The sequence below is a fragment of the Hoplias malabaricus genome, chromosome 6 (genome assembly GCF_029633855.1).
Source record: "Hoplias malabaricus isolate fHopMal1 chromosome 6, fHopMal1.hap1, whole genome shotgun sequence".
Taxonomy (NCBI): Eukaryota; Metazoa; Chordata; class Actinopteri; order Characiformes; family Erythrinidae; genus Hoplias; species Hoplias malabaricus.
The window spans coordinates 47,742,222-47,767,777 of record NC_089805.1 but is presented as its reverse complement, the minus strand read 5'-3'; the positions used below and the strand labels follow the sequence as shown (position 1 = coordinate 47,767,777).

At 41.4% G+C, this 25,556-nt stretch overlaps 1 protein-coding gene across 1 annotated transcript in view; it reads right to left on the bottom strand.

Annotated features, from left to right (window-relative positions):
* Window positions 1–25,556, bottom strand: part of LOC136699112 (NACHT, LRR and PYD domains-containing protein 14-like) — a 49,458-nt gene that overhangs the window by 8,681 nt on the left and 15,221 nt on the right. Inside the window, exons 5-11 of the mRNA XM_066673574.1 lie at window positions 23,561–23,726; window positions 18,391–18,564; window positions 18,090–18,263; window positions 10,049–10,222; window positions 9,045–9,218; window positions 8,131–8,292; window positions 2,468–2,514 (exon numbers count right to left, since the gene is read on the bottom strand). Of these exons, the coding sequence (XP_066529671.1) occupies window positions 2,468–2,514; window positions 8,131–8,292; window positions 9,045–9,218; window positions 10,049–10,222; window positions 18,090–18,263; window positions 18,391–18,564; window positions 23,561–23,726 (1,071 nt within the window). The remainder of the gene's footprint in view (window positions 1–2,467; window positions 2,515–8,130; window positions 8,293–9,044; window positions 9,219–10,048; window positions 10,223–18,089; window positions 18,264–18,390; window positions 18,565–23,560; window positions 23,727–25,556) is intronic.

Here is a 25,556-nt window from a genome sequence, read left to right as displayed (position 1 = left end):
CACACAATAAACACACATTAAAGAACACACCATCACACACACACACAATAAACACACATTAGAGAACACACCATCACACACACACACACACAATAAACACACATTAGAGAACACACCATCACACACACACACACAATAAACACACATTAAAGAACACACCATCACACACACACACACAATAAACACACATTAGAGAACACACCATCACACACACACACACAATAAACACACATTAGAGAACACACAATCACACACATCTACACACACAATAAACACACATTAGAGAACACACCATCACACACACACACACACACACACAATAAACACACATTAGAGAACACACCATCACACACACACACACACACACACAATAAACACACATTAGAGAACACACCATCACACACACACACACACATCTACACACACAATAAACACACATTAAAGAACACACCATCACACACACACACAATAAACACACATTAGAGAACACACCATCACACACACACACACACAATAAACACACATTAGAGAACACACCATCACACACACACACACAATAAACACACATTAAAGAACACACCATCACACACACACACACAATAAACACACATTAGAGAACACACCATCACACACACACACACAATAAACACACATTAGAGAACACACAATCACACACATCCACACACAATAAACACTAGATACAGAGAGAGAGAGAGAGAGAGAGAGAGCTAGAAACTGACACAGACCTGTTTCCATGACTGTGTGCTAACTGAATGCAATCAATGCTGCTAGCGACTGCTAATATCAAACGAGGGATTTAGTATCCAGGTAGCGTCATGCTAACAATGCTGCTAACAACTGCTAAAATCAAACAAGGGGACTAGTTTCATAGCTAGTTGCATGCTAATCCTACAGCTAGCAACTGCTAATATCAAACGAGGGATTTAGTATCCAGGTAGCGTCATGCTAACAATGCTGCTAACAACTGCTAAAATCAAACAAGGGGACTAGTTTCATAGCTAGTTGCATGCTAATCCTACAGCTAGCAACTGCTAATATCAAACGAGGGATTTAGTATCCAGGTAGCGTCATGCTAACAATGCTGCTAACAACTGCTAAAATCAAACAAGGGGACTAGTTTCATAGCTAGTTGCATGCTAATCCTACAGCTAGCAACTGCTAATATCAACCAAGGAAACTATCCAGCTTGCTGCATGCTAACAATGTGGCTAGCGACTGCTTAAATCCAACAAGGGGACTAGTTTCATAGCTAGTTGCATGCTAATCCTATAGCTAGCAACTGCTAATATCAACCAAGGAAACTATCCAGCTTGCTGCATGCTAACAATGCTGCTAGAGACTGCTAATATCAAACGAGGGATTTAGTATCCAGGTAGCGTCATGCTAACAATGCTGCTAACAACTGCTAAAATCAAACAAGGGGACTAGTTTCATAGCTAGTTGCATGCTAATCCTACAGCTAGCAACTGCTAATATCAACCAAGTAAACTATCCAGCTTGCTGCATGCTAACAATGTGGCTAGCGACTGCTTAAATCCAACAAGGGGACTAGTTTCATAGCTAGTTGCATGCTAATCCTACAGCTAGCAACTGCTAATATCAACCAAGGAAACTATCCAGCTTGCTGCATGCTAACAATGCGGCTAGCGACTGCTTAAATCAAACAAGGGGACTAGTTTCATAGCTAGTTGCATGCTAATCCTATAGCTAGCAACTGCTAATATCAACCAAGGAAACTATCCAGCTTGCTGCATGCTAACAATGCTGCTAGAGACTGCTAATATCAAACGAGGGATTTAGTATCCAGGTAGCGTCATGCTAACAATGCTGCTAACAACTGCTAAAATCAAACAAGGGGACTAGTTTCATAGCTAGTTGCATGCTAATCCTACAGCTAGCAACTGCTAATATCAACCAAGTAAACTATCCAGCTTGCTGCATGCTAACAATGTGGCTAGCGACTGCTTAAATCCAACAAGGGGACTAGTTTCATAGCTAGTTGCATGCTAATCCTACAGCTAGCAACTGCTAATATCAAAAGAGGGATTTAGTATCCAGGTAGCGTCATGCTAACAATGCTGCTAACAACTGCTAAAATCAAACAAGGGGACTAGTTTCATAGCTAGTTGCATGCTAATCCTACAGCTAGCAACTGCTAATATCAACCCAGGAAACTATTCAGCTATGGATATGGATATGTCTATGGACACAGGGCATTATAGTAAACTGAGACGCTGGTGCAGTAACCTTAGTCAATATTAGCAGCTACTAGCGTCCAGCTAGCTACATGCTAACCCAGCTTTTAGCAGCTGCTAAGAATCTCCAGTTAACGGCCCGCCAATGCTTCTGCTAGCGACTGTTAATATGGATTGACTAAGGAGAGACAGACAGAGAGGGGAGAGACAGACTCAGTGTGTGTGTGTGTGTGTGAGAGAGAGAGACTTACATTTCCTCAGACTGGGTTTGATCCACTTCTGTCCTGAATTCTCCGTCCTGAAACACACAGAGAGAGAGAGAGAGAGAGAGAGAGAGAGAGAGAGTGTGATGATACAGAAGTAATAAAGAATAAACAGATCAGTGTCCTGATGAGTTTGTGCTGGTCTTTGTCCAGACGGAGGAAGAAGGTCGTCCTAATGTCACCTTTATTCTCAAAGAGCTTTTAGAGGAGACACTGGAGCGGTTCGGAAAAGTAGAGGGACACATTAAAATGATCCTCCAGGGTGAGGGGGTGTGTGTGTGAGAGCCTCTCTGCAGCCTGTAGGAAGGAGGAGATGGACATCCAGCCCCGCCCACATCCAACTCCGCCCCCTCCTTCCGTCAGACTCTACGCCCGGGTTCACTATTAATTCTGTGTCTAAAACTGTGCTCTATTCTCTGTGTAGTGCACTATTTTGAGGTAGTGTTCCAACATCATTCACTAAACTCCTAAACTCGAATACACCTCACATTTCCCCCGTGAGACGAACATTTCAAAGGGAAGCAGAAGTTAACTGAAGAAGTACATCACTCTTGTGTCGGTAAATAAATATAATTAGTTTGTAATTCAGTTTTAAAACTCGTTGTTATATCGTTGTCTGTGTTTTTGCTCGAGACACAAATGTCATATAATATTTAAATCTATAGGAGTAGTGTCGTAGATAAATATCTTTACAGTGTGTGGTGTGGCACAGGTTTTTTGTGATTGAACAGTCATCTGCTGTTTTTGGACCTGATTCATCGTCCAGTTTTGTTTATCTTCTCATTATTTTCAGAGTCCATTCTTTTTTCTTATTGAAACGTATTAATTTTTAAATGATATTTTTCCTCGTACAGATAAGTAACTATTCTGTAAACAGAACACATTTTAAACCATCCACTACATCATATATGATAAAACACTAGTTTAAACCTTTAAATACAGGACTGATGAGACCAGCCTTTGTGGCTGTGACTAACACTATGTAGCACCATGGATTAAATTAAATGGATCATCTCCCCAGTAAACAAGGAACGTCCCTGGACGTTCAAAATAGGTCTAAAAGTAGTCTGTCCGTCAAGGACATATTTTAAACAGTCAGTGGACGTCCAAAATCCATCTTAATAAGTTAGTTAAGTGGTGACCAATCGATAACGTCAATGGACGTCCAAAATATGTCTAATAGTCGTCTTTTCAATGTCTGTGTTTGGACGTCTTTTCAACTTTCATTTTCAACCTTAAGAGAACGTTGATTAGACGGCAGTCATTACGTTATTTCAACGTTGAATCAACGGCTAAATGTTTACTGGGCTATATTCTGTAAACAGAAGAATGAAGGTTTCTGTGAACACTCATTTTAAACCATGCTTTTTTTCTGCTAGTGATACACTTCGAGGTAAACATTTATTGAAATAATTCTATAAGTCGACGGCTTGAATTTGTGAAACAAAAGTAAATACTGACAGACATTTCATCACAAGTTCTGAACCTCACAGGTCCTGGATTATCATCTGGACACAGACAACCCTAGTGTTTCTGGAGACAGAAAATGACCACTTTCAGGTTTGATGTTAGCGCTTACAGGAACTGGTCAGTGTTCCTCATCACTTTCAGAGTTCTGCAGGTCATGGTTTTCTTTTTTTACCTGATGTTTTTACTCACTGCATGTTCTGAAAATCTTAGCCAGGTTTGTACTGTCAGTGAAAGTAATGTTGGTGAATTAGGTCATTTTTGTTTAATATTTATATCTTTGGCTGTTGTGTGTAGCGTCAGGGAATGGTGAGGTGTGTGTCGTCCTGATGTTCAGTCCCAGCTCTGTGCTGTCTGTCTGGAGTGTCCTCCATTATGATACAAAAGAGCTGAATGTTTTTGTCTTTTGGAGCACGACTGGATCCTGGCCTCTAGACGTTTATCAAAAACACGGTATGAGTTCAAACCCAATCAAGAGGTGTTTCATTCCTCACACAGTCATTGTGTATTAACCATTCTTTATGAGTGTCGTATCTGACAGAACATTCCAGTCCAGATGAAGGTTGATGACTGCTCTGTTCTCAAGCTGTTGGTAAGTTGTAAATAAACAGAAAACACACAAGATTTTTATGTAATTCACACAGTATCTGCACTACTGTTGACACCGGGTCTGTTTATATTGGTACTGTCACTTAACCTCCTCATCAGACCCAACTGTGACTTTTTCACTAGAACCGGTATGAACCTGTTCACTTTACTTAGTTGTTATATGATTATCTTGCACTATTGTCTACTCTACTCTGTACATCCAGTGTCCTACCTCCAAATCAGGTTATTGTCTTCAGTCAGTGTCCCATTGTCTCATGTGTGTCTCAGTGAGCTGCTGGCGTCGTACGTCCTTCACTGGTCTTCTGTTTGTTCACTTTCATATATTTATACACTTAGTTTCTGTACACGCTACACACAGCACTCAGATGGACATTTGATTTTTTACCTGAGTGATGACCAGTTTATGACTTTGTTAAGGTTATATCAGTGAGGCTTAGAAATGCATTCTAGTGGTGTTTAGAGAATGCCACCTGCAGGGTACACAGACATATCAGTCCAATTAAATGTGATGTACATGTAGCTTACTCCTCAGACACACTGTACTCTATAAAATCTGAACAGCATTGTGTTTACACTAATGTCTTTAGGAAGAATTCAGCTTGTTGAGTCTGAAAGGTGAAGGAGAGTTACTGGACACCACCAGACATTCACCAGGGAGTTGTGTGACTGTTCTTACAGCTGAACTGGGAACTTCACTTTTCACTTCACTTACTGTGCTATAGCCTTCACAGTGAATAAAACTGGGGTTTGTTTTAAAAATGTTCAATTGGAATGAAGGGTATGTGGTTATTTTATAACGATCTGTTTTGTTTCACTAAAACTGTAAAACAATATCTACATGTTTCTGCGATGTCTTTCAGAGGTGTCCCTTATTGTCCTGGAGGGAATACTATTAAATGTAGTCCTGGATGTGGACAGCGTATTTTAATGCTGTCACTCGTGTGTTGCCTCTTAGGACATCATTCCAGGACTGAGCACAATCTCAGTGTCTTGACAGTGAGTGTGAGGAGTATTATGATATTTCAATACACTGAGACACAGAGTTGTACTCTAATGAATGATTCTCAGATTTTAAATGTAGAGGTGTAGTGATTTGAAACTCTACAGAGTGGAAAACCAAGCGTTTTGTACCATGTGTTGACTGGAGAGCTGCATGAACTACTGAGAGACATAAAACTGCAGAAAATATATGCGCCCTGTCTATGGTTTTGAGGATTGTTCTTCAGACCAGTGGCTGCAAAAAAGTCAACACAAAAATGTGTCAAGAACTGAAAACGTTGTTGAACGTATGCAGTTAAAAGCTGTTACACTGTCTGTTATAAACTGATATCAAGAGTGTGCTTCTGTTTATTATTTGTTGTCTACAGACTACTTTGGGCACTGGAGACAGGGGAACTTCTGGTGTTCTACACTGATGCACCTGGGTTCTGCAGCCCATTCTTCAGACAAGTTTGTGAAGATCTGTTTGTGTTAATGAGTTAATGAGTGCATGCATCTACATTAGTAAGACTGTACAAGTGTGACCCAGCCACATTTAAAGTGTGCTGTTCTACACGACTTTAAGGAAATTATATTAGATTTATTTGAAGGAACCATATTTGTAGGGCTTTGCAAATGGAGTTGAAGGTATGTAATGCATTTCTCACTTTCTCTTTATCAGTCCAGTCCTGCTCAGCTGTAAATCTGCACACGTATTCTACATTTTATTTCAGTATTTTCCTCACTTAGGCATTTGAAATACTGTCATTGACACTGTCGCTACAGTCTTCTATTTATTTAACAGTCAAAGATATACGGAGTTATAATGATCAGGTGTGAAATGAGTGGCACCACTGTCCTTTGTGAATAATTATCATCTGTATTTGGAATCAATCAACATGTGTTTTTGGACCGTGGGAGGAAACTGGAGCACCCGGAGGAAACCCATGCAGACACAGAGAGAACACACCACACTCCTCACAGACAGTCACCCGGAGGAAACCCATGCAGACACAGAGAGAACACACCACACTCCTCACAGACAGTCACCCGGAGGAAACCCATGCAGACACAGAGAGAACACACCACACTCCTCACAGACAGTCACCCGGAGGAAACCCACGCAGACACGGGGAGAACACACCACACTCCTCACAGACAGTCACCCGGAGGAAACCCACGCAGACACGGGGAGAACACACCACACTCCTCACAGACAGTCACCCGGAGGAAACCCACGCAGACACGGGGAGAACACACCAAACTTCTCACAGACAGTCACCCGGAGGAAACCCACGCAGACACAGGGAGAACACACCAAACTCCTCACAGACAGTCACCCGGAGGAAACCCATGCAGACACAGAGAGAACACACCACACTCCTCACAGACACTCCACAGTCACCGGGAGCAGGACTCGAACCCACAACTTCCAGGTCCCTGGAGCTGTGTGACTGCAACACCTACCTGCTGCACCACTCGCCCGATTATAATTGTATTATTTTAAATTATTATTATAATTTGTGGCTCATATTCTATTATCTCTCGTATTAGTGTTGATGAGCAAGTAAACTGTGATGTCACTGGCTGTTTTCTACAAATAACTGCTTTTCCTTCACTTGGGTGTTTACCTGATGAAGACCCATCAAGAAATAAACAAAAATAAAATAAAATCTGTATTATATAACAGTGTGAGGTCATCAATTTTTTCTCATTATTGGTTTAAATGATTTTCATATCATTCCATTCTCTATTTGTTCACAGTTTGCACAGCGTCCCCACATTTTTGGAAAGAGGGTCATAATCAGAGACAGTTCTTAATCAGAGGTGGAAATCTCAGCCTGGAGTTTATCACTGGATCAAGAGGAAGCTTTAGATCGTGCTGAACATTTCTTTCTGATCTGGACACTTTAAGATTTTCAATTTAGACCCAAACTCATTTCCTTCATTACGCTGCTATATGCTGTGTTTATAAAGCCTGCTAACTCTCCAAGACTGGTTCCACTCTCTGAAATCCTGGGTGGAGCTCTTGGAGGGGTGGGGTTTCTTTTCACACCAATTCTGTTTGTTTTTAGTTGTCAATACAAACAGGCTCAGAGAACTGGTGGAACAGGCAAAATTGGTCATTTGGACATTAAACAGTGTAAAACAGACCAGAGCAGAGTGGAGACTTGAGAAAACAGAGCCAAAATAAGAGTGGAGAAATGAGAGAACTGACAAAACCAGTAAAAATTAGCAGAGAAAGAAGAGAACACATTTAATACAGAGCTTCTGTGTGTCTCAATTAAGGCAGCTGCATCATACAGTGTGTAATGCAATGCCTGTGAAAGCAGTGTGTGTGACTTTGTGGCTCATTAAATTTAAAAGGAACTGGCCGCTCTGAAGAGTACTGTTTACACGGGGAGAACGCTGTTGTGGGGTTTTGACCAAAGCAGGTCACAGACCTCCAGTTCTTTAAGACCCAGAACTGTGTCCCGTACCAAGGGTAAGACTATGCCCACTTTAATCTGTCAATACTTCACTTGATCTAAAGTTTAAAATGTTTGTATAAAAATGTAATAATATTTTTCTCGGTCTCTCTCCGTACAGCTGAGTACCTGAGTGTCTGTAGACTGCAGAGTGGATCAGAGAGCAGTCTCTCTCCAGACTCTTCTGGGTGATTGTAGGTGAGATCCAGTTCTCTCAGGTGGGAGGGGTTTAATTTCAGAGCTGACACCAGAGAAGAACAGCCTTTTTGTGTTATTAAACAACCAGATAATCTGCAGAATGGAGGTAAAACATACAGAAGAAAGTAGTGAGAGATGATTCACCAAACACAGCTATAAATATTTCATCTTACACAAGACACTCTACACATTAATTTTTGTGAAACATATTCAAACACTCTAATATTAAAAATGGTGTAACAGAGCCAAATTAACCCCATCATCATTACTTCACCCCACTCATTAAAGCATATAAAACAATCTGATTCACATTTAAGATAGGCCCTTTAGAAAGAATGACATATCTCTCATTATTAATATCACAATTAGTGTAATTAATTACACTACTTTTTGTTTAAATTAGATGTCAACAGAAATAAAATATAAAAATATACAATATCTTTCCACAAAACAAAACTTCATAGACAAACATAACTTTATTATAACTCTAAATTTAGATCATAATAAAATAAAATATCTTCTAGGTACAAACACAACTCTGGAAAGAAAATAAAGTTTTCTGTATTGAATTGTCAGCAGAAGAAAGAAACAGATAGAAGCAGTCAAAATCTGGTAAAGGCCTAGGGATAAAATACAGTCTGTTATAAAGAACAGAGGACGAGTTTAAGAAAACAGCTGCATTGAAATCATTAGTGTGTGAAAGTTCTGTAACCAGTTAAAACCATCAGTTTATTATGGACAGTTCTATTCACTGGAATATTAATCTGTTTTGATGCTAAAAAGGTATACCAGAGAAGCACTGAGTTTAACAGCTGAACATGTTCCTTTAATGAATGAATGTTTACCTGAGAGTCTCCAGTTTACAGTGTGGACTCTTCAGTCCTTCAGAGATCTTCTCCACTCCTGAATCCCTCAGGTCATTGGTACTGAGGTCCAGTTCTCTCAGAGAGCAGGTCTCTGATCCCAGAGCTGATCCAAGACTTTCACAAGAGTTTTCGCCCAGATCACACAAAGCCAGTCTGAAACCAGAGGAAATATTTTACAGGATCATTCTGAGTGAAGTAAGATGATGTTCAGTTTGTTAAATGTAGTGAAGGAGGGATGGAGTCCTGGTGTAATCCCTGTGTATGATGTTAAAATGTAGATTGTTTCTGAAGAGTTTCGTATTTAGAGCTTTATAAAACTGCCCCCTTGTTATCGGTCTCAGGTGTCCCTGTTTTTACATATACCCCTTTGTTTGCAATACCCCTTTGTCTGATCTTGTGTGCATAGATGTGTTTCTGTGTCTCTAAATTTTCATATGTCTACCCTATACGTCATATCTATATGTCATGGCTGTCTGTTCAAGTCTTCCCGTCTGTTCCTGTTAAGTTTTATGTAGTTAGTGTTTTTGCACCTGCTCGTGTTTGTTTTTTATTAGTTTTGTTTTGGTCCTGTTTAATAAAGTGATTTTTTGTGTGAACGTCTGCCTCTTCGCCATCCCTGCCCAGCCATGACAATTAGCCCCGTAATGGACTCGCTGGTTTTTACATTAGAATAAGTCTAGGGCTCTATGGGAAAATTTCAGTTTGTCCTTTACTTAAAAATCTTAGCCACATACTGAGGCAACAACTGAAATCAAACTTCTTTCTCATAACTTTACTGAAAATAAGAAATTAACTATAATTTAGATATTTTTGTTCCTGTTTGTTCAATATAATGTAATACAATGGTTTTTTGTTAATTAAAAGAAAATCTCTGTTCTATGAGTGAATGTCCTTAAACCTTTATCTCTAATGCAGCTAAAATCGCTTTAATCGCCCTTAAAGCTCATTGTTTTAATAACTAAATGAATTCCTAGAAAGCTGACCTGAGGACCTCCACTTTACAGTGTGAACTCTTCAGAGCATCACAGAGCTTCTCCACTCCTGAATCCTGCAGGCCGTTGTGAGTGAGGTCCAGTTCTCTCAGGAGACAGTGTTGTGATTGTAGAGCTGACAGAAGATATTCACATGAATTCACAGTGAGATTACAGATGACTAATCTGAAAAAAAATAGAGGAGAGGATGTCAGTTTTTTCCATAGTAAAACTGAAGCATTTAGACAAATCCACATTTCCGCTTATCCTCTTTATGCAGCCAGGGCTGATCCTGAATACAGTGCAATTACAGCATGAAAGATAGGTTCCTTTAGTTTGCTTCAGGGACAGGACCTAGTTAAACAAATTTCCTTCTCAAAATATTAATGTGCAGATTAGACCCTATTCCTACTGAGCCTCTGAAAAAAGCCATCCTCTGCCATATACTATCATTCTCTGACGGAATCCAATGGTCACAGTGAATGAGTCTAACTTCCTTCTGAGGACTCATGGTACAAGTACCGAACTGCTCACCTCAGTGACCCTGGCACCCCATACTTCTGGAGCACCTTCCCCAAAATATCTTGGGGATCATGGTCATATGTCGTCTCCAGATAAAAGAAAAGTGGAGTGGAGTACAAAACTACCATAACCCTCAGTTATCTTTGAGGGGGGTAAGGAGCTGGTACACAGTTCCACGGCCAGAATGGAAACCACATTGTTCCTCCAGAATCTGAGGTTTACCTAAGAGACTGATTCTCCAGTTCCATGGCTTAGACTTTCTCACACAGGCTGAGAAGTGTGATGCCTCAGTAATTGTCACATATTCTACATTCCAATTTTTATAAAAATGATGACCACCACCTGGTTTGCCAACCCAGAGGCACTGTTCCTGAGGTCAGTGCAGTATTACAAAAGCATGTCAGCCATGACATCCCTTCAACATCTGAAAATCTAATCCACTCCAGGGGCTTTCTAACTACCTCAGTGACCTTGACCAAGGACTTGGAGTTTGACCCAACAGCAGCCTCTGACCCCACCTCTTGTATAAAACACATGTGTCTCGGGTTTAGGAGTTCCTCACAATTCTCTTTCCAATGCCCAGTGGCCCTATCTGTCAGGGTGGTGTGAAGAGTAGATTCACGGAGGGCGGACACACTCGCTATAACACGGACAGTTTAATGAAGAAAAATAACAAAACGCGAACTTGACGATAAACATGAAATGACACTACTTAGCAATAGACAAGCATGAGACCGAAGACGAAAGGAGAAACGAGAATGAGAAACGCAGACTACAATAACACAACACAAACGAACTATAAGGTAAACACGAAATGGGGCAAGAGAGACAAGCAAGTGAAACACAATACAACCAAAATGACCGATAACAGGAAGTGCGGGAAGAGGGCTTAAATAAACGAACTTAACTAGACACACCTGACACGGATAACGAGGGGAAAAGAAGGCGGAACATAGGCGGGACAAAGGCGGAGAAAGTGAACATAAACAAAGCCATGTGAGGAGAAGGAAAACAACAAACAGAGCCACATGGAAGGAGGAAAACAAGCAGAAAGTGTCAAGGTGTGACAGACGCCCCCCCCCAAGACACGCAACTCCCGGAGCATGAAAAACGAGACTCTCCAGGAGCTGGCGCAGGAGGGGGCCAGAAGAACCAAAAACAGGAAACCAAAAGATTCAAGACAAGATAGGAAATGGAGATGGGAACAAGGGACTAGACTTAAACGGACACTTGACAGAACTAGAGAGAAGAGACGGAGAATAGGCAGGAGAAAACACACGTGACTGGACCTTGGGCTGAACACTGAACGGGGACTGAGACAAAACAGGAGCAGATACACGTGACTGGACAGAGGACTGAAGAGGACTAACAGGGAATTTGACATGAGACTGGACAAAGGGTTTAACTGGGGACTGGACATGAGGCAAGGGAACAGGGACCATGACATTAACAGGAACTGAAACAAACACGGTGACAGGGACCGGAATAGAAACAAAAACAGACAAAGGCACAGGGACAAGGACAGAGACAGGAACCAGAACAGGAACAGAAACAGGAACAAAAACAACTGGGTGGTACCCAGAACTGGCATGTGTCTGTGGGACTGTCCAAGGTGCCAGCCTGGGTACAGTTCTGGGTATTGGCCTCGAAGTCCTTGGGGCCGGAGCCACAGTCACAGGCTTAGAAACGGCCGGAGCCACAGTCACAGGCTTAGAAGCGGCCGGAGCCACAGTCACAGGCTTAGAAGCGGCCGGAGCCACAGTCACAGGCTTAGAAGCGGCCGGAGCCACAGTCACAGGCTTAGAAGCGGCCGGAGCCACAGTCTCATGGGCAAAAACGGCCGATGCCACAGTCTCAGGGGTAGAAACGGCCGTAGCCACAGTCTCGGAGATAGGAGCAGCTGAGGGAGCCGTACTCACGGAGACTGGAGACCCTGCGACGACGTCCAAGGAGGCAGGCTGAACTGCGACGACGTCCACGGAAGCAGACGGAACTGCGACGACGTCATCCACGGAGGCAGACGGAAGTGCGACGACGTCATCCACGGAGGCAGACGGGACTGCGACGACGTCATCCACGGAGGCAGACGGGACTGCGACGACGTCGTCCACGGAGGCAGACGGGACTGCGACGACGTCGTCCACGGAGGCAGACGGGACTGCGACGACGTCGTCCACGGAGGCAGACGGGACTGCGACGACGTCGTCCACGGAGGCAGACGGGACTGCGACGACGTCGTCCACGGAGGCAGACGGGACTGCGACGACGTCGTCCACGGAGTCAGGAGGATGTGCGATGACGTCCATGGAGGCAGAGGAATCTGCGACGTCGTCCACGGAAACAGAGGAGGCGGGCGTCGCTCTCATGAAGACAGGAGAGGCGCGCGCCACCTTCAAGGAGAGCTCCAGGCGTGCCATGATGCCTGTAAGCTTCTCCTGAATGTCAGGAGTGGACGCAGAGCGGTGATTAGGAACTGGTGTCCTATCGACGACGTCCACGGAGGCAGAAGAATCTGCGACGTCGTCCATGGAGAGAGGCGCGGCCGTAGGCATTGCTCTCATGGAGACAGGCGCGGCCGTAGGCACCGCGCTCAGGGAAACAGGTGCGGCCGGAGGTGCCGCGGGCACGAAGACAGGTGCGGCCGAAGGTGCCGCGGGCACGGAGAGAGGCGCTACCGGAAGTGCCGCTCTTACAGGAACCGGAGTTGACACGCCCAGCAATGCAGGTGCTCGTGCTGCTCGCCGAGCACGCGTTTTGGATTTAACGGGTTTGGGCGCACTCTCAAGGGACTTTAAACTTAGGTCCTCCGGAGATGCGCCCCTGTTAGCCTCATTTCCCATGTCCTGTGACCTGAGGCTAACAGCCCTTGTATATAACGCCCCCCCAAAAATCTCCCCGGACCTGAGGGGGTAATTATCTGGAGCTGGGTTTACAGCCTGTTCTCTCCTCCGGCTCCGTCGATTCCCGCTGGAGGAATCACTCGATTCATGAATCGAGTCTTCTGTTTGTGGGAAATGAACCGCACCGGAGATGAGCTGCAGCCGTTGACTCCACTCCGAAGCCGCCCTTAACGCCTCCTCCACGGGATCTCTGGGGAAAGGAGTCCGGCGAATTACACCTCTCCTAAAGGGGTAGTCCGTGTTAGCTGTGTCCTTATTCAGATCGGTCATTCTGTCAGGGTGGTGTGAAGAGTAGATTCACGGAGGGCGGACACACTCGCTATAACACGGACAGTTTAATGAAGAAAGATAACAAAACGCGAACTTGACGATAAACATGAAATGACACTACTTAGCAATAGACAAGCATGAGACCGAAGACGAAAGGAGAAACGAGAATGAGAAACGCAGACTACAATAACACAACACAAACGAACTATAAGGTAAACACGAAATGGGGCAAGAGAGACAAGCAAGTGAAACACAATACAACCAAAATGACCGATAACAGGAAGTGCGGGAAGAGGGCTTAAATAAACGAACTTAACTAGACACACCTGACACGGATAACGAGGGGAAAAGAAGGCGGAACATAGGCGGGACAAAGGCGGAGAAAGTGAACATAAACAAAGCCATGTGAGGAGAAGGAAAACAACAAACAGAGCCACATGGAAGGAGGAAAACAAGCAGAAAGTGTCAAGGTGTGACACTATCAATGCAAGATGCTGAAAAAGTATTTAATGCCTTTATTACTCCTAGGTTGGACTAGGAATCTAGCTTTCAGGATGCTCCAGTAAAAGCCAGAAAAAGCTGCAGTTGGTCCAGAATGCCACAGATAGAGTTCTTACATGAATTAGAAAGTTTGACCCTGTTACAGCAATACTATCAGCCCCACACTAAATACACTGAATCCAAAATAGAGACAACGTTCTGCTGTTGATATACAAAGCTCTAAACAGCCTCCACCCTTAGTACTTCAGTGAATTACTTTGTGTTAACCATTGATTCTACTTTGATCACAAGGTGCTCACTGACTGCTTGTTCCTAGAATTATTAAATCTACTGCATGTGGAAGAGCATTTTCATTTAAAGTCCCCAAGCTTTGGAATAACCTTTCCATCTGTTTTCGAGTGTTATTTTGCCCCTTGGAATGGAGCTAAAAGTTGTACTGGTTAAAATCTTCCCATAAGGAGTGGGCGATATAATATTGTTCACAATAATACCGGTATGTTTTTTAATTTGATAAAACGTTTGCCATATCGCGACATTGTGACGTAAGTGCAGACTTCTAACGCAGGAGCGTGAACATGATTTGAGCTCAAGCTACAACAGAGCAATATATCCAAACATTCCACAGTATTTTCTACACAATTTAGAAAATGATCATATCCGTTAACAGTGCACAAATTTCCCGTTCAGCTGTTTTTCTCTCTCTTGCGCACACCCGCACACAGAGATACACACACAGCATGAGCTGGAGCTGTTCTCAGCACATTTACCTCTTTGATAATTGTGAGTAAGTCAACAAAGGACAAAAATGAAACCAGTGGCAAAGTTTTAATTCCAAAAAAGAGCGCTGTTAAGACCAAGACTTGTTTGAGACATGCTCCTCTCCCTCAGCCGGAGGGAGGGACAGATGCTCCATGGCTCCTAAACAGAGAATGCGCTTCTCATTGGTCCTCACTTTTATTTAGCCTATCAGCAGTCAGACTTAGCTGTCCACCATTTAGTTCTGCAGCCAATGGAGTCATAGTCCCGCATACAGGGATCTGTTGGTTTTGTGGTGGCGCTGAGAGAAATAGGTCAGTGCTTAAAAAAACCCGATGGACCCTATGTATATAGCTATTTTGCTATTCCGTTTTTTTTTCAGTGCCTCTTTCAGTTGCATTTAAACAGTAATTATGTGACATAGCCTTATTCAATATGTTGTTTTATTTTCTGAAAGACACTTGGCTACTCAAATCTGTAATCACTTGAGGTTTTCACGCTGACCAATAATTCATATTTTCTTGAAATTGATAATTTTTTGACCAAAATTTTACCAAGTGTCTGTTTTTTTCTGCATATTTCTCAACGTACAGCTTTGAAATCGTACTCCCACATGAGATATCTTGACACAGATTGTTAGTGTGAGGTGTCTGTAAGTTGAAAACATAATACATTTTGAAGCTAATTTATTACATGTCATATTACTGTGACAAAATAATTTTGTAGCATCAGACGGACTTATTTTTTCTGATATTCTAAGCTCTGGGATGTATGACTGATAAATTCCGGAAAGTCACAGCAGGCCCAGACTTTCAGGAGTTTAGTTCAAAGCACATATGGACAATATCCCAACAAATAAAAATTGTTTTGGTACTTTGGCAGTTTTCTCAGATGCTTATAATAATAACATTATTATTATTATTATTATATTTTTCAAAAAATATGATGAAATAATACTTGTTTTTTTAGAATACACACAATAAATAATTATTTAAGCTTTTTAGTTTATATTTGGTGATCTAATGCAGTGTTATTTGATGTGAAACCTACAAAAATTTTGATAAAATATAAATCAATAATACGAGTATTTTTTTGCTGATGACTCATATTTTTCCACCCGATTGACTTCATGTATGATTATATCAGATTATCCTCAGTTATGATTATATTACAATCTTTTATGAGAAATATAAAACATAGATTTTGAAGGAGCGTCATGTTTTTTAGGTGTTTTTTCACACTGGATTACTCCCAGAGGCTTCACCGCACTGAGATGAGAGTGCTATTTTTAGAAACGGAAGGATCTGCAGTTTCTAAAGGTATGCAGAGCTCATAGACGCATTCAGGCATTCAAGAATTATAATGCTGAGAATATAAGTTGTGTTTTTTACCCCGCAAACTGTCTGTGATGACAATAAAACTGACGGACTTTTAGAATCAAAGTAATTCTTTATACATAAAATACACATTAGATTATTATTTATATTAACTGTTTGTGGGGTGCATGGTGGTGCAGCAGGGAGTGTCGCAGTCACACAGCTCCAGGTTGTGGGTTTGATTCCCGCTCCGGGTGACTGTCTGTGAGGAGTGTGGTGTGTTCTCTCTGTGTCTGCGTGGGTTTCCTCCGGGTGCTCCGGTTTCCTCCCACGCCCCAAAAGCACACGTTGGTAGGTGGATTGGCACCTTAAAAGTGTCCGTAGGCGTGAGTGAATGTGTGAGTGTGTGTGTTGCCCTGTGAAGGACTGGCGCCCCCTCCAGGGTGTATTCCCGCCTTACGCCTAATGATTCCAGGTAGGCCCTGGACCCACCGCGACCCTGAACTGGATAAGCGCTTACAGACAATGAATGAATGAAAGAATATTAACTGTTTGCGAAGACACAATTTGTTTACTTTGTTATTAAAAAAAAAACAGCAGCTTCGATGCAGGCAGTTTGTTTCTTAATACGAAATATTCAGTGTCAAGCAGATACACCTGGCTGAGTTTACTTAAAGTGTGCACTGTGTAACAGTACTATCTAGGAAAATCTAAGTATCAGATCAGGACTCGGTATCTGCAGATACTCAATATAAAAAGACTCAAATCGGGACTGAGGGCAAAAACACTTGATCGGGACATCGCTGCTTCTTAGACATACAGTTGATAATTACAGTTAGATACTTTTTTCAGCATGTGCTTTTTGTGTTAAAAATAAACAATAATACGTTGACATTATATTTTGTTATGGTTTTCCTAATGTAGTATCATATATCACCATTTCTTTTGGACATATCGAGATATGAGTTTTTTGGTCATATCGCCCAGCCCTAATTTGTATCACAGATTTCAGGACTGTCTGTGGGCAAAAATTAATAAAGTGTTTTTTAATTAATTTTTAAGAAGTTTTTTTATATATAATTATATTGTGAATGTATATTGTTATCACAAAAAATATCCCAGTATATCTCAATATTATTTGAAGGCCATATCTCCCACCCCAACTTCCTGTACAAGCTTAATCAACTTTTAGTTGGAAAACCTTAAATGTTGTAGCCACAGGCGCTAATTGCTTCACCATTTAATGTGGAACTGGAAATTCTGAGACATCAGCAAACTGCTAGCAATGTTTTATCCTTGCTATGAAGTAAAGGGACTTAATGCACTGAAACCTCATGAACCTAGGAAAATAGCTATAAAGTTGTAACAACTGAAAGCAGCTTTGTGACAATACCAGCTGTAAAATGTGCTCTATAAATAAAATTACATTGACAAATTGGTAAAATGGAAAAAACATTCCCTAAAACTGCCTAGCAATAACTCAGCAACCACCTGGAATACCATAGTAAGCACTCTGAATATCCTTCAGGAAAAGCAAATCTCATTGTTTCTGCTCTTATGAGACATTATTTACCATAAGAGAGACAATCATTTTTCAGAGACAAAACACAGCAGAGCTATGGTTCATTCAAACTGGTTTACTAGCTTTATTTTATAGAGTTTATATAGTAACATATATAGGTAAAACATATGTTCCCATTACTGGGGAGAATCTGGGATGGAGAAATTTCATATGAGAAAATTTGTCCTCTGTCATTGAATTAAAAAATGAATTCATATAGTACTTACTTGAGTTTCTCCAGTTTACAGTGTGGACTCTTTATTCCAGCAGAGATCTTCTCCACTCCTGCATCCCTCAGGTCATTGTTACTGAGGTCCAGTTCTCTCAGAGAGCAGTTTTCTGATTCTAAAACTGATTTCAGTGTTACACAGGACTGATAGCCAAGTTTACACACAGCAAGTCTGCAAAAGTAAAATAGATACAACAAAAATCTTAGTGAAGAATGGTCTAATTATTATATACAAAAACATCTATATTTCTGTAATGCTGCTATAAACTCCATAATTCCATTAAAACTTTAACAATGACCTCAGAGTCTCCAGTTTACAGTGTGGACTCTTCAGTCCTTCAGAGATCTTCTCCACTCCTGAATCTTGCAGGTCATTGTTACTGAGGTCCAGTTCTCTCAGAGAGCAGTTTTTTGATTGTAGAGCTGCAGTCAAAGTGGTGATGGACTGTTGAGAGAGATTACAGCCAGCAAATCTACAAGAGAGAACAAACACAGTGATTTGTTTGTCAGTGTCTCTACTCCCTAATCATACAGTACATTGTTACCGTTTCAGGTTCAGTTCAGTGCTGTTGAATCAGCTTAATACTAAAATCACAGTTATTTATTAACAATAGACCCCTATAACACATGCTGTAAACCCAGATAGATGTGAATAAAAATCTCAGCAGCAGAATGTACAACATAAACATTAAAATTATATTAGTTTTTTGTTTTAAAACTTCTTGGCCCTTGCTTTGATTCACGTCACCTATACTGATTCTGTTAATCTTGCGTTTCATTACTTGGTGTTTGTCCTGTGTTTAGCTCTGTCTGTCTTTATTTATTTCCTGTCTCTCTACTCTGATACTTATCTCTGTACCAGATCACTACTGTGTGTTCTTTGATATGTGGGCCTCACCAGTCGTCACGGGCAGAAGAGATATAAAGGACTGCACAGCTACACTTTTCATGAGTAAAATGTGCACTACACCATGTGAACAATCCAACTCTGTTGATGATCTGCTGAATAGTTTTAACTCAAAAATTGTCAGTGTTATGGATGAGATTGCGCCAGTTAAAGTGAAGGCTATGTCTTGCAAACAGAAAGCACCATGGAGAAATGCTTCTGTTTTTCAAATCCAAAAGCGAGAATGTCACAAGTCTTCATATTCACAAAGAAATCTAAAAAGATAAGCTATGTGAATACAACGTGATAATATGCAAAACATGACAATCCTATTTCTCTAGCATCATCAACAATAACACTAACAACAGCAAAATCCTCTTCACCGTGGTCCACAGACTCACTAACTCACCCACACCAATGGCCCATGAGAGTATCAACTGAGTGATATAATGGGTTTGCAGAGCTCTCAGGTCTTTAGGAGCTTTAGGATCAGGCTCCGGCACCGCTCTTAAATGGAACTAACTGACTGAGAATATTAGAAGAGCCCCAACTTTATCCAATCCAGCACATCTGGTCCAGGAGCTGACTGATGCTTTAATCCAGGTCTGGGAGGAGTTGGACAACATCCGCCACCTTTGGTTTCATTTTTATTTTATTTATTCATTGTCTGTAACCCTTATCCAGTTCAGGGTCGCAGTGGGTCCGGAGTCTACCCGGAATCACTGGGCGCAAGGCAAGAACACACCCTGGAGGGTGCGCTGGTCCTTCACAGGACAACACACACACACTTTCACACTTTTGAGTCGCCAATCCACCTACCAACTTGTGTTTTTGGACCACAGGAAACAGGAAACACACGCGGACAGAACACAGGGAGAACACAGACAGTCACCTGGAGTGGGACTTGAACCCACAACCTCCATGCTGTAATATGCATAACATACTGTAAATGACCCATCAAAGTCCACTGCTCCATAACACTTTATTTGAGGCTCTGAGCTTTTTCTAGAGCTTCTTTATCTCGACTCGCCCACAGACACTGTCAGTGTTCATGTTGAAGAACCTACTATTCTTTGGTACCATTCATTCATTCATTCATTCATTCATTAATTGGTCCAGAGCCTACCTGGAATCACTGGGCGAAAGGCGGGAACACACCCTGGAGGGGGCACCAGTCCTTCACAGGGCAACACACACACACACACACACACATTCACTCACTCACACCCTCACACCTATGGACACTTTAGAGTCGCTAATCCACCTGCCAGCGTGTTTTTGGACCGTGGGAGGAAACTGGAGCACCCAGAGGAAACCCACTTGGACACAAGGAGAACACACCACACTCTTCACAGACAGTCACCCGGAGTGGGACTTGAACCCACAACCTTCATGCTGTAAAATGCATAACATACTGTTAATTACCCATCAAAGACCACTGCTCCACAACGCTTTATTTGAGGTTCTGAGATTTTTCTACTTTCTACTTTCTATTTTTCTTCTTTATCTCGACTCGCCTACAGGCACTGTCACTCTTCATATTGAATAACCTACTATTTTTTGGTACCAGCTGGGTCCAAAATTTCTTGTTCGGGAAACAATTTATGTTGGTGTAAACATGCAGAACGGTTACAGATTAAGTTCACAAATGGACTGAACCAGTCCCATGTACAGACCCATTGCAAAAAATAGAATATCATGAAAAAGTTGATTAATTTCCATAATTCCATTCAAAAAGTTAAACTTTCATAGATTATAGATTCAGGGCCCACAATTTAAATGATTTCAAGTACTTATTTGTTTGTTTTCACATAATTTGGGCTTCCAGATCATAAAACCCACGAAAACCGAATTTCAAAAAATTAGAATACTTTGGAGAAATCAGCCCAAATTTTGCAGGGCATGAATGTTTTAAACTGAGTGTGACACACTAATCATCTACTAAACTCAAAGCACCTGCACAGGTTTCCCCAGGTGTCATTAAATTGCTTCAGTTTGGTTCAATTGTCTCAGTTCAGAAACCACCACATTCAGACACATCCAGGAGATGGGCTACAAATGTCAGGTTTCTCGGGTCAAGCCACTTCTGAACCTGAGCCAACGTAGGAAGCGTCTCAACTGGGCCAAGGAGAAGAAGGGCTGGACCATTGGCCAGTGGTCCAAGGTCCTCTTTTCCAATGAAAGTAAAGTGAATTCGGGAATCAAGGTCCAAGGGTTTGGAGGAAGACGGGTGAGGAACAGAACCCAAACTGCTTGAGGTCCAGTGTGAAATATCCATAGTCAGTCATGATTTGGGGTGCAATGTCTGGTGCAGGTGTCTACCAGAATGTTTTAGAGGGCTTCATGATTCCTTCTGCTGAGGATCTGTATGGAGATGCAGATTTAATCTTCCAACAGGACCTGGCCCCTGCCCATGCCGCCAGAAGCACCAAAGCCTGATTTGATGCCCATGCTATCACAGTGCTTGACTGGCTGGCCAACTCGCCGGACCTAAACCCCACTGAGAATCTATGTATTCTCAAGAGGAAAATGAGGGCCACCAGACCCAACAACAAAGAAGAGCTGACAGCAAGCATCAAGGAAATCTGGGCTTCCATAACTCCTAGGCAATGCCACAGGCTGATTGCCTCAATGCCACGTTGCATCGAGGCAGTGATTAAAGCAAAGGGATTCCCAACCGAGTATTGAAGATTGACATATTGTTTTAAGAGTACCATATTTTGATTGATTTGATTTCTGCAAAAACTGAGAAGTAGTTTGTGCTGATTTCTTCACAGTATTCTAATTTTTTGAAATCCTGTTTTTGTGGGTTTTATGAGCTGGAAGCCCAAATTATGTGATATTAATTATGTAAATAAACACATAAATACTTGAAATGGTTTAAATTGTGGACCCTGCATCTATAGTCTATGAAAGTTTAACTTTTTGAATAGAATTATGGAAATTAATCAACGTTTCCATAATATTCAAATTTTTTGCAATGGGTCTGTATGTGGAAAATGTCTAACAGTGGGTTAGTTTCTGACAATATACAACACCTGTGAATGCGGGTTCTGAAACTGTAAACTGCCATTAACTGCTGAAGTTAGTGATGGTTGTGGGTGTCCATGGGTCTGAATATTTGGTTTTACATGCAGTGTTATGTTTTCATGATTTGTTCTGTGATTTTCTAATTATAACTACCACATAATTGCGTACTGGACAATGGGCTGTCCCACTTTCTTGAACAGGAGTGACCTTTGGGCTGCATGGAGAGCACAGTGGACGCAGGTGAAGCAGGAGGCACTAAAGCAGCTGTGTGTTAGATGCTCTCTTCATTGGCAGCTGTGCTCTCTGCAGTGTGTTTGAAGGAAGAAACCTGAGGAGCTGAAAGGGAAGCACTGTCCTCTCCAGAAGGGGAATGACCGGACTGGGACAGTTGTTCAGGCTGGGAATCGTGTCATTACTCAAACCACACATACTCTCAGCTACTGTATGAATGTATGAATGTGATTAGTATTAATTTTATGTGTATGTTTAAACCAATACAAAATACTATCCATAACTGCCCACTCTAGTTACCAGCTCATTCACATAAAGTTCTGTCATGAAACTTTTTGTCCCACCTCCTCATGTGCTGCACAGTGAAATTAAATATGTTGCATTAAGTGCTGAAATGACAATTCTCAACAAGTTTAATATTTTTTTTTACTTAATATGAAAACTTAATGTATGTAATCTATAATAAGAGGCTAAAGCTATCATTACAGGACAAAAAAACATGTTTTTTATTGTTAAAAATATCCCTAATTCTAATTCAGATCCAAACGTTTTGGAGACTTCCACGAAAAAAGCAATTGTCCTTCAGCTGAAACTCACACTTTTTTCAAGCATAAGAACATATATTCTGATGAATCACAAATACCAATATTCACTATTGTTTGGAAAACTGTATTTTTAAGAGTATCTATGTGTATTTTGTGAATTTGGGCTACACGATGAAGCATCAACTGTGAATATTTTATATAGTTAAAATCAGGGCATCATCGAAATCATCATCGAAGGATATCAAAATCGAATCATCAAATATCATGATTGTATTGACTGGTTCATGCTGCACACGGGAACAGCGCTGGAGCCCTGGACTGAGTGACCACAGGCTTTTAATGGACTCCTCCTCCTTCCTCTTATATCCATGCTTTAGGACCACTCTGTTTTCATACAACATGCTTCACGCAATACACTGCTATACACTGGGAAGCCTCTCACACAGGCTGTGCACTTTGCACGGCAATGTGGCAGCAACACGCGCCAAGGGCAAACCTAGTCTTTTCTCTCAACAAACACCGACAGACAAAACATAGTTCAGTTTCTGTGGCAGAGAGTGCACTGACGTCATGAATAGGCTGGCGGTGTATGTGAGACCGAGAGCACGTCTGCAGCCAGACCCTGCTGTTTAATTCATCATAAGCGTCCAGAACATCTCCCTGTTCTCCTGGGCCTGGGAATGACTGATATTCTTCAAAAAGCCAGAGAGAGGTTAGTGTAATGTTCTTTCACTGGTCTGTATCTCTGTTAGTTATAGATGTGTAGGTGACACTCACGGAGCTGTTCTGCAGTTAGAGATCGCTGGGATGAGTCTCTGATAACCCTCTTCTGATGTGTTGTATTTCTTCAGGTTCAGCTCCTTCCTCACTTTCTCTGAATGGAGACGGAGGTAGGCTATGGCTGAGCACTCTGCAGGAGACAGCTGCTTTTTAGAGCGTCTGTCTGGAAGAGAGAAACAGGGAGATGCTGCTGTCATTAAGATTCAGAGTGGCCTTTATTAATTATTAATTAACTTTATAAATTAATGTTACTCTGAGATAGAGTGGCTATAAAAAGTCTAAACACCCCTGTTCATATGCCCAGTATTGTGGCATAAAAAAATTTAAGAATACATTTTTACCTTAAATGTGACATGTAGACATATATATATATAGTCTATGGAAAAACAAATGGACTCTTTTTTGAAGGGAAAGGGTTAAAAAAATAAAAAATAAAAAGATAATAATAAAAACCTAATAATGTGGTTGCATAAGTATGCACACTCCTAAACTACAGAATTTCCAGGAAAGTTGGGACACTGTGCAAAATGAAAAAACAAATTTAAATCATGTGCAAATAATTTAAACCCTATATTTAACTAACACTATTTTAAATGTTGAATCTGACAACTTTGTATTGTTTTTTGAAAAATACATGCCCATTTTGAATTTGCCAGCAACATGTTCCAAAGCAAAACTTGGGAAGGGAAACAAAAGACTTGAACAGCTGTGTAATGATACAGTAAACAAATCAGGTTTTTTGGCAACAGGTCAATTACAGGTCATAATTGGTTTTAAAAAGAACCTCTCAGAGAGGAAGAGTCTTTCAGACATAAAAATGGGGAGGGGTTCAAAGAACAAGACCCAAAACCAGTATTAGCTGGCTGTGGTCTTCAGGCCCTCAGAAGGCACTTCATTAAAGATAGACACGTTTCTGTAATGGAAATCACTGCATGGACTCAGAAACACTTCCCAAACCACTGTCAGCGAAGAAAGATTGTTGCTGCATCCAATTGTAAAGAAGAAACCATATAAACAGGCTCCAGAAATGTTGGCAACTTCTCTGAGCCTGAGCTTAGGTTCATTTACCATTCAGGGTGTTTACATAGCATTTTATTTATATTTTTCAGCATTAAAAGCAAGGCTGAAGTTTTTTGTTGTTTTTTTCCATTCAGGGAATTTACACAGCAGTTTATTTACTTTTACCATTTTTAATTATTTGTTTATTGGCATTATATTAAGGTGGAATGGGACACTAACTACTGCAAAGGGAGAGCCTGAGTTCACTGCTGCTTGGCTCGCCATGACTCATTCAGTCGCTTTTTTTTTGCCCCACATGCTCCGGAACTGTAGGAGGCTGGCTTTTCTACCCTCCTGGCCAAGGGAGAAGACTTCTATTGTTTAGGCTCCAACGAGGAGAGCTCTCTCATGCCACTGAACCATGCTCTTTTGCGCTGTCACTGCACTTCCTTCAAACCGACAGAGAATGGCTACACTCTATATCTAAACAGTGAGTCCCCTGAGCACATCGACTGCTCCTGTTCTCCCTAGACATCTATATTCTCTGTTGGTTTGTACCATTTGTGTTGGTGTTTGTGGACCTCTGTAAGCACTTTGGATGATGGAATAGCACCAAGTAAATATGATTTTTTAAATTATTATGAATAGATTAACTGGTGGATTCACTTGTCCGTCATCTGTATCTCTCTTGTAATTGGTGAATTCGTGCGTCCATCAATGTCTTTCTTTGAAACTGACCAATAGACTATCTAGAAATCATTAAGGACTTACCCATCCCTTCAGTTACCCTCCATGTTTTATTCAGTCAAAGTCGGAGGAATAGCTTGAAAAAGATTACAACCGCTAAAATTGGTGCGGCACATTTGAAAAGCAGTGACGAGGAGAACGGAGCTTCAGAGACTGGGGGGTTTTATCCATAAGACGAAGAGGAATACGAAAACCAATTTTATACATTTGAAGATGGGTAAGTGTATTTTACAAAAAACGTTTCCTC